The 10,819-nt window shown below is 28.5% G+C and overlaps 1 protein-coding gene across 2 annotated transcripts in view; it reads left to right on the top strand.

Annotated features, from left to right (window-relative positions):
- Positions 1–3,719: 3,719 nt before the first annotated feature.
- Positions 3,720–10,819, top strand: part of LOC107436929 (RNA exonuclease 1 homolog) — a 35,141-nt gene continuing 28,041 nt past the window's right edge. For both annotated transcript variants that reach the window (XM_043054574.2, XM_071177431.1), the window contains exon 1: positions 3,720–4,161. In XM_043054574.2, the coding sequence (XP_042910508.1) occupies positions 4,062–4,161 (100 nt within the window). In that variant the 5' untranslated portion in view covers positions 3,720–4,061. The remainder of the gene's footprint in view (positions 4,162–10,819) is intronic.

Raw genomic sequence — 10,819 nt, 5'->3', positions numbered from 1 at the left:
TTTTTTTTTTTTTTTTTTTTTTTTTTTTTTTTTTTTTTTTTTTTTTTTTTTTTTTTTTTTTTTTTTGGTCTCAAAGGCTCATGTTTCTCTTTCATAGCTCACATTCACTTTTTAAAATATGATGCACGGTGGTATGATACAAATTTAATTGTTCTCCGACCATTCTGATCATCAAGCAACGATCTGAAACTCAAGATCCCGTTTTCTGTCAACATTTCCACCGGTTGTTGGAATTTAGTCTTTTCGCTGATGCTTGATTCATCTTCCTAGATTTTCTTCCTTCTGAAAATGTCTTAAACCTACGAAAATTCTAGGCTATTGAGGAAACACTGTCTTCCTAAGTCTGCTGGAGTTTAATAAAAGTGTTAATTGCCCAAATCTGGTGCAGTCTCGTTGCACAAAGTTGCATCATATTAGTAGCATTTATTTTTAGAACTCACCACAAAAAAACTGTTTTCGCAAGAAACACCACTTTGTACAACCATATTAATCTGGCGAGTTCATACTTGTACTGCAAATCTATGAGGGATTTCCCTACCATCCCTCTAAGTTTGGTAGGTCCAGGATAGCCATATCGAACGCTGCGTCGCAAACCTCATTGCAATTTGCACACGTATATCTCTTTGTAGTTTTAAAAAAAAATCGCAATTGCCTCGTGACGCTGTTTTGAGTTTTCAACTTTACGTTACACTTTGTTTCGCTGCACAAAATTACTGGGTATTGTGGAGCCTCCTATTTTAAATGAAACAAGAAAAATGGCATTGATGACACAGAGTGATTTTGCTGTTTAAGCTTGCATGACCTTAGATTTCACCATTTCAAAATTCTTTTGTACTAATTTTCCAAACATGAAACACACAACAGGAAAAAATATTTAAATTAATTTTTTTTATAAAAAGAGTGTGTTTTTAAAAAATATTAAAATTAAATTTTTTAGTTATTATTACAGTTAAATTTCTTTATTATTAAAATTAAATTTCATAAAAAGATTTCCAATTATTCATGAAGGCATACCCCACCGGGCTCTCTCTCTCGCCAATGATCTTAAGAGTTATAGCTTATTGTGTTGATAAGTAACCAGATGTAATCTTCGATACATCTGACATACATCAACATAGCTATCCTATTTGGTACTAGTTAAAAATATCAATAAATAATTTTTTTAGGTCACTCTCTATTCTCTATGAGTGGTTGGTAATGGTTTTCCAAGAAGTTATATTCTCGTGAGATGTCTCTAAATATGAACAGCACGCAAATATCAATAGTATTGCCAAAGCAGACACATTAATTAATTCGTTCATTTGAAGCAAAATTTAAATTGTATTTATGCGAGAAATATAAGGAAAAAAAAAGCTTTTACATCGAGCAGGTCGTCGAGTTACCGAAGCGGGGGTGACATCCCTTCTGCAAAAGATCAAAATTGTGATGGCATATCTTCGGATCATCCTTAGGAATGCTTCCCAGACCGTCGCCAACCCCCTTTTATGTAGATAGTGTAACGTAAATAAATTACAACTACAACAACATCAAATAAATTAATTTGTTTATCTTCAATCATTTAATGTAGTCCCCGAATTATAAAAGAATACATTTTTGCTGAAAACATTGAATAGTTTGACAAATTTTATCACAAATTATGTGCTTTGGTTTATTTGTTAGTATTCTCATTTAGCACACCGTTCAAATACGAATTCGAAGACGTAGAATTTCTAATACATTAAGTGCCTACCATGTTTTTATATAGTCAACAATCTTTCTCCTGATCAGTAAAAAATGATTTACTTTATTGTAAAATTGTTTTAATACCCACTTTGACAAAACATTGTGAATTGTTTTACGGCCCACTTTGTGCTTCATGGAGCATAGTCTCTGGCAAACACGTACTTTTAATTTAAATTTTTCATTAACTCAAATTTTTTTCTTTTTGAAATTCATTTATTAAAAAAATAATTACATCATTTAATTGGTCTATTCGTTTGGATTTTATCATGGGGATTGTGGATTGGTTATGACTTTTATATTTCAGATAACTTATTTTTTCAATGAAAAATAAGTAGAAAAAAAACTTTCGCCCTCAAGCGAAGAGGATATTTTCAGACTTTTATTTATTAAGTTTTCATTTAGTTTTATCAGAATCATTGGTAGTTTTTTTCTAGTAGCAGCAAATAAGCAAAATTTCTCTAAGAAAAAGACAGAAGAACTTGAAAAAAACGACCCAGAACATTGATAAAACATTCGGAAATAAAACAACTGTTACCATTTGAAAAACAATTTCTCAATTTTTTTCTTTCCATTATCAACAATCTTGCAACCGATAACTTCCGCTTTCGTGATCGCATACTACTGCTGTGTGTATTAAAGTAAAATACATTTGTTTTGTCTTCAGTTCGTTATAAATTAAAGCGAAGTAATTTAGGTCCATATTACTTACTTCATTCCAATTAATAAATGTGATTTCAGAACGTACAGGTAATAGTTACGGAATAGTATACATCTCTGTATCCATAAATTACGAAAAACAGCAATAAACAGTTATCCGAATTATTTAAAATATTATCGTTTGTGGTGATTATTAATAAATTTTATCATTTTCTTGCTAAGTATTTTTTAATTTTGAATGCTTAATTTCAACCAGAATTACATAAAGTATAACTAGAATTACTAGAAGTAACATGCGCTTATTGATTTTACGTTATTGTAATTCATATACAGATCTTACAATTATAAAATTTTATTGTGATGTCATCTTAAAGTAATGTAAGGATAATCTATGCTTGCATTATTTGAGAATAAAATTTTCAAACGAAGAACATTTCATTTTGGTATTCCCCTGATTTATAAAGCAGGTAAATGTTATGATTTTTATAACAATAATTTACCTGCAAATAGATTTTTCTTCTAATTTGATAATAGTTCTCATCAGAATGATCTTCTATGTCTGATTAAGAACTTTAAGACTAAAAAAAGAAGCAATATGATTTTTCTTTTTTTGATCAATATGAGGATTTTTTGAATACATTTTTTTATTGAAACATCCTTTATTTCATATTTTTGGTTTATAAATAATGATTTTTTTAAATAAAACTTTAAATTCTTTAATAAAAATTTAAAAATTGTCACATTTTTTTTTTTTGCAAAATTAAATGATATGACATTGTGAGTCTGTGTATACTTTTTGCATATTTTAATGTTTGAACTACTATGATTCAGAAAAGTAGGGGATGTAAAGTTTAAATAGACCTTTTAGTAGATCGTTAAATTTAGTAGAGCTATTTCACATATTTAATAAGAAGACAAGATACATTTCTTTCTGTTTATTTATCAATATTTATGGGATGTTCCTTCTTTTAAAAGAAAATGAGATTAAATTTTGTTTTCACATATATAAGAAGGAGACGGAATGTAAATCGTTTATCTTTTTTGAATTTAATAAGCCACAATAAAGAAGGAACATTACCAAGCTACACTGAAGAAATCTCCAGCGCAACTGATGATCCTGTTATGATAGCAGTCATTCGGTCTCAAATAGCAAATGTAGCTAGTGTTTTATGGAAAAGAATAGCAACGCCTCCTATAGGTTGTTGCGTTCGCGAATAATTTGTTCATTTAGGGAAAAACTTGCCAATAGGTGTTTGGTCGCATTTCCAATTACCTACACGCAAATTCTACATGCAGCAAAAACAACCCTTCTAGGCGTGAAAAGAAATTTTGAATATCTTATTGGCAACATATTAATACTCTTTGTTTTTATTAATTTTCAAAACAATAATGTTTATATTCAATTGCGTGTCATTTTCCAAAAATTTGGAAATTTTCGTGATATAAATTGAGACATATTGAAAACTACTATTTATTTTAAAGATGTGCTATTCACAAAATTCCAAAAATATAGTGTTTTATGGAAAAGAACAGTGTATATTTGTGTAACAATCATTAACCTCTACGTTTTACAAAATGCTGTTTTTCAAATAATGCATTTGTTCGACCCTTCCATTCATTTATATTTATTCTTGTATTTAATTTATATAACATATGATTAGTATTAAATAAAATTTTCAAAAATGCTTCCACGAAATGGGTTCTTCCAAAATATACAATGTCCTTATAACAAAGCAAATTTATGTCATCGACCTTATTGCCATTATAGACACTCTCCATCAGGTATATTGTTGTTTTATTTGAATGAATATTAAATAAAAGTTATTCAATTAATTATTTATGTTAATCTCCGAACTATACATACTCCAGAATTTTAGTTTTTACATCATATTCGAAATACCAATATTATGACGTGAATACTTGTTATTCTAATATATATGTACCTATTAATATGTTAGTAATCTATTTCAGTGCTCTTCAATATATTTATAATGTCGTATATCTTGGCAAAAAAATGCTCCATTTTAATTTACACATATTTGATTCATAACTACTGTAACTGGAAAAGAATTGCACAGTTAAATACGTTTCATGGATGGGGAACTGATCGACTTTGATCTACATCTTCAAATCAAGAATTAAAAGGATTCCTCTCCAATTTCCTGTAAACTGTTTTCTTACTTCCATTTTGTTTCTGCATCAAAATTTCTAGATTGTTGTAGTACCTAATACATAACTTATATTTATTTAAGTTAGTTGTACATTAGGCTATTTTTGATGGTCTGAGAAACATCTCTGAGGATGATCTAAAGTCATACCATCATAATTTTTATCCTCTTCATAGGGTATGGCTCCCCCACTTAAGTGACCTGACAATCAGCAAGTCTAGCAATTAAAGGTAGTAGAGTTTAACAAAGACCAATACTGTGCATACTCCTGTCCCTTCAAAGACTGATCACAATTGTCATCCACTCACTCATTGACCTTAGCTAGTGATACTTGACTATGGTGATCTATTGGTTGCAAAAAACCCACCTGCCCAATAAAACCCGCCCGTATTTTACTGGGTAAAACCCACTCTGAAAAACCCAGTAAAACCCACCCTAAAGTAGGTTTTACTGGGTTTTTCTAAGATTGATTTCTTTTTTATCCTCTGTTATATTAAAGAGCTATTCTATTGAAATATTTATGTAGTCTAGTCTAAAAAAAATTAACCTATAGTGAAAAAACTAATTACGTTGGAGACTGGAAAGTCACCTTGCTGACTAGATTTGACTGTATGGTCATTGATTATTCAGTGCCATTTATTCGCTTTCTATGCAAATAAAGAAGGTTCCTCAAATATTTTTTAAGATTGAAATACAGTAGGGAACCGATTATCCGGAACAATCGGGACCATCGCTATTCCGGATAACTGATTTTTACAGTTTTTTTAACTCTCTTCAAAAAGCCGTTCTTTTAATTGTTAAACCCAACTAAAAAAAATAAAATATTTGGAAATTATCTTAAAAAGAAGAAAAAATGATGAAGTAATACACTAATGATTATTTCCAAAATGATGGTAAGGTAAACCTCTTTAAAAAAAGAACGAAAAATCCTGAAATCTTATGAGGAAAAAAAAATTTTTTCAAAAAAAATGGCGGGAAAATTTATTGAATTTCGTTCTGGTTTTTTGGTTTTCTGATTTCCGGATAACGGGTTCTGTACTGTATAAATAAAAAGTAATCCAGTGTTAAAATAAGTTTCAAATGTGTGATGTATGTGAGTACATATAACATTTTGTATCGTGATGTCAGAAGAAACTTTTTTCAGACTTTCACATCAATTTATTTCAGGGTTGGCAAGGTTTAGGACAGAATGGATTAATCCACGGTTTAAACCGTCCTGTCCAAAACTGTCTTAAACTGTCCAAAACCCTTTTACTCAAATTATGTCACAATTTTATCTGAACAATATTTAAGAGGCAAAATAAACATAGAACTAATAACATATTGATAATTAAATATACCAGAGAATATTTGTTTTTAAAAGTATAATGTTTTATTAATATTGTTTGACTCTTCAATTTAAACAAAGGGAGATTAATCAGTAATCAAGTTCAATTAGTCCTCTCATTCAATTGTACATAACTACAGTTTGGCCTTGCCATACAGGTTAAAATATTAGGGACTAAGTGCTTGGTTCGTAATAAACAGGTTTATTTATCTATAGTACTATTCAAGAATACTTTTATTTCATTCATGTTCAATTCTTTTAGCATAGTGGTGATACATCACCAGTGTCAGTAACTGAAACTGATGTTATGCTCTTCAAAACTGTTAATACATTTTTCAGTTATTTTGTATTTTCAATTTAAACTAATATATTTATACTTAAAAACAATTTTTTTAAAAATAGATGTCTTTTTTATCATCCTGTGATGCAGAAATTATAAAATTTTTTTAAAAAAATATTGTGAAAAATAAAAGGTTAATTTTTGAACAAATTTAGTATTTTTTTTAAGAAAAATTATTATTTTTTAATATTGCCATATTTATCCTTATGCAAAAATATTATTTATCAGTATTAAAAGCATATTTATATTTAAAGGATTAGGTATTCACTTTTGTTGTTCAATGAATTGTGGAGCTTCAAAAATTATAAACCTTTTCCTATTATATCATATTATTTTCTTTTAATAAGTTATAGTAAATTGTTTAAAAAATATCAAATATTTATTGATACATGTAATTATCATGTGTACAATGGTTACACCTATAGAATTTTTACTTTTTACCAAAGTTCAAGGTTTTGGACACTTTATGAAAGTTTAACCCAGTTTAGGACAGTTTTACCCAGTTTAAGACAGTAAACCCACGTGTCATGTCCAAAACCAGTTTAGGACGTCCAAAACCCCAACCCTGATTTATTTGTATTAATTATCTATATGAAGTCAATTTATAAAATTAAACTTAATTATTAATATTAAAATAAGGTACTTATCCCTGCCTTCTCTTTTGAAAAGGCCCCATGAAAACATGAAACACCCAGAAAAGCCCAATAAAACCCAGAAAAACCCACCCGGGTTGGGTTTTTCTACAAAACCCCGGGTTTTTTGCAATCCTTATTGGGAACTATGTCTTATGATCAGTCTACTGTGGGACGTAAAATTTTTAGGGCTATCCTTGTTAGCAATTGGGAGTGTTAGCTAAATTGGTGGGGATTTTTGAATGGTATCACCATCTTTAATCAAATATGGGGCTGAAATAAAGAAAATTAGAATTTCTTATATTCCTGTAACAGATTTGTAAATTTTATTTTCTAACATTTGTATTATTTTATTCATTTTTTATGTTATCTTATGGTGTTTTGGTGAGTAGAATGAATGAGTTTAAAATCCGTTTCAGTTGCAACTTCTTCTTTTTCTTCCTTCAAAAAATTAGAGTTAACGTGATGTGCAATAAAAGAGAAATCATACTTGATAGCTCCATCATTCTTAATATAATTGACAATATTTAAGATTTCATCTAAATAATGTATTCAACAACCAAGTAACATTAATGAATGCTATTAGTTTATTGGTTATTATTTTATTCATTTTTATGTTGTCTTTGGTGTTTTGGTGAGTGGAATGAATGAGTTTAAAATCCATTTCGGTTGCAACTTCTTCTTTTTCCTCCTTCAAAGAATTAGAGTTAACGTGATGTGCAATAAAAATGAAATCAAACATGGTAGCTTCACCATTCTTAATATAATTGACAATATTTAAGATTTCATCTAAATAAAGTATTCAACAACCAAGTAACATTAATGAATGCTCTTAGTTTATTGATTAATAATCATTCTTAAAAAAATTATGATAGTTTGCTCTTACTGTATGGAAAATGGAGTCAAACATAGCAAGTTGCTACCTTTAATAGCTTAGAGCCTGAACAAGTTTAAATCTGATGCTGTCAAAGCCATGATTGACTGTATTTTGTATCAAAAGTCTAGTAATGAGTTTTATTTTCACCTTTTACATTAAAAAAAAACAACTTAAATTTCATCTTCGAAGAAAGTTCTTATACATGATAACATGATTTCTCCATATCCACTATCCACTTCAAGCATTTTTTTTTCATTGCAATAAAGATCTTCAGTGGCAGAATTTCACTGTAATAATCTTCATTTTTGTATTTGCATTTCATTTTTGCTCGTTATGTAATGTTTCTATGAGTTTTAAAAACATTCATTTTGTTAACTTTATGCTTAACAACTCACTATTTTCATTTTATTATTAATAAACAAGTTCTAGTTGTTTTAATTGTTACCATTTCATTTTCATTGTGTAATTTTTTTGCTAATCTGTGATCATGGAAGAGATTTGCGAATCACCATTGCTATTCAAAATTAATTAAATTAAGGGCTCATTACACTCATTTTTTTAATTGTATTTTCTACTCATATTTTCCTGATTTACAAATTACCCATCTCAATTTTATTCTGCTTTGCAATTTTGAAAGTAAATATCATGATTCATGCGCACAATGTTAAAAATCATGTATTGTGATTCATATTTATGTGATTAAAAATGAAACAATATTCGTGTTTAAGGGATTTTAAAATCACACATCATGATTCGTATTCCCACTAGTCGTATTTACATGATTTAAAGGAAATTGTGATTTGTGTTCATGCTACGTAAAAATTATATCAAGATTCGTATTCACACCATTTAAAAATCAAATGTCACATTCTTATTCACATGATTTAAAAATCAAGCATGTGATTCATATTTATGCAAATTAAATAAAATGAAACATCATGATTCATATTCACTCATTTTAAAAATCACACATCACAATTTGTATTTATGTGATTTGAAATTAAAACAATGTGATTCTTAATGACATAATTTAAAAATCACACACAGTGATTCTTATTATTATGATCTTATAATATCAAACATTGCGACTTATGTTCAATAAATTTAAAGGCTGCTATTATGACTCATGTCCTCTTAACTTTAAATTTCTACATATTGATTTGTATTCATGTGACTTTAAAATCAAACATAGTGAATAATATTTCACGCGTCATGACTCATATATGATTTAAAAATTACTTATCACAATTCATATTTACTCCATTTTAAAATCAAACATCGCAATTTATATTCATGTGATTTAAAAGCCACACATCATGATTCATCATTACGCAATTTAAAAATCAGATATCACACTTATTATTCATGGAATTTATTCTTAAGAGTTGATAATACTATTTCATTAATAAAAAACGAAAGAAGTAAATTTTGTATCTAGCCTACTTACAATTCAAAACATATTTTTAACTTTTATTTTAATGTTCACACAGATAATTCAAATATTTTTTTTTAATTTTTTTATTATTTCCAATGGCAGGCCAATTTAAAAGAACAAAAAGGATAAAATGACAAGAAAAACAAGGCAAAAAGAGATAAATAGAACTAATTCAAATATAATAATTTAAAAATAATAATTTTTAAAAAAAATTATAATTTTTTGATATTATATTTTCCACAATTATCCCTTTATATATTGATGATTATTTTCATAATACCAATTTGCTATTTTTTATAATATTTTGTGATTAAATCATTAAATATTAGTCGAAATGATATTCATTTATTAAAACAATGTAAAGATATTTTTGTTTCGTTTGTAGATCAATCCTTTTTTCCTGGCATTGCTTATTTTAGCAGTGTAATCTCAAACTTTGATTCTAAGCTTATGTATTTTGAACTTTTAAAATGTACATTCTTTCTTGTATATGCAACTAAAAATTAATTAATTGCTATTATTAAATGTCAGGTAGTATAATTTATTTACCAAATATAATCAGATACGTGTAATCAATGTAATAATTTATACCCATTTGTAATCAATTATACCCGTAACTAGAAATGTTTGTTGAGAAGAAGCTATATTTTTACTGAGACAAATAAACTATTTTACTGTAGACGAAGACAAAATGCTATTTCTGCTATGACATCTATTTTTGTCATATCATTCTTGTTATTAATGTTACAAATTTGAACGGTTTAGCTAACTAAAATAATTCTTATTAATTAGAGAGAAGATTTGATATCTTCTGATTTTGAAAAATTTTCTTTCAGCAAATGAAATAATATAATGTAGGGCTGCTCCTCCGGTGAACCTAAGGTCACGTGCGACCTGTCAACTGTTGGTTAATGCATTTTTTTTTTTTGCACTTTCACTCTGTATGCTCTGCAGTTTTTTTTCTTTGATTAGAATTTATATCTCCCCTCTTTCTATATACACTCATGGACAAAAAAAATAACGCACCAAGAAGGAGTCGTCAAAAGGAAACAAAATTTTACTTATGTAGTGACTACTTTGATATAAGTAAATGATTAGAAAATCAAAGAAAAAGGATAATTTATTTCAGAGAAAAAGGCAAGAGAACGGAGGAGTTAATACCCCGTTGGACCTTGGCTGTAACCTTGCCTCTAGTTCGTTCAAACTTATGGGATGCCCAACTCACCGACCCAAATGATCCCAGATATACTTGATTGGAGACAAATCTGGGGATCGGGCAGGCCAAGGAAGGGTAGTAACAGTACGGAGACAGTCTTGTGACACCTTTGCCGTATGAGGCCAAGCATTGTCTTGTTGAAAAATGGCTCCTGGGAGTAAATAAATAAATAAAACTTGTGATTCTTCTTCATTCCTCTCTTTTTTCTTTTTGTCTTTTTTGTAAAAACGTAGTACTTAGAACACTAATGTTTATATAAAAATTATCATATTATATAAAAAATATTATTTGCCCCTAACATGACTAAATACGCATGCGGTCCTTTTTTAATCTGCTTACTGTGCAAGTGCCATATATTGCGCACCCCTTATATAATGGGCAACTAATTACCATTCTATTTTGTGACATAGCAAAGTTAAGTGTTAAGCAAGCTTACAATCAAAAT

The sequence above is a fragment of the Parasteatoda tepidariorum genome, chromosome 2 (genome assembly GCF_043381705.1).
Source record: "Parasteatoda tepidariorum isolate YZ-2023 chromosome 2, CAS_Ptep_4.0, whole genome shotgun sequence".
In the NCBI taxonomy this organism is placed as follows: Eukaryota; Metazoa; Arthropoda; class Arachnida; order Araneae; family Theridiidae; genus Parasteatoda; species Parasteatoda tepidariorum.
Note: the sequence above shows the minus strand (reverse complement) of the source record. Positions and strands in the feature narration are given on the sequence as shown.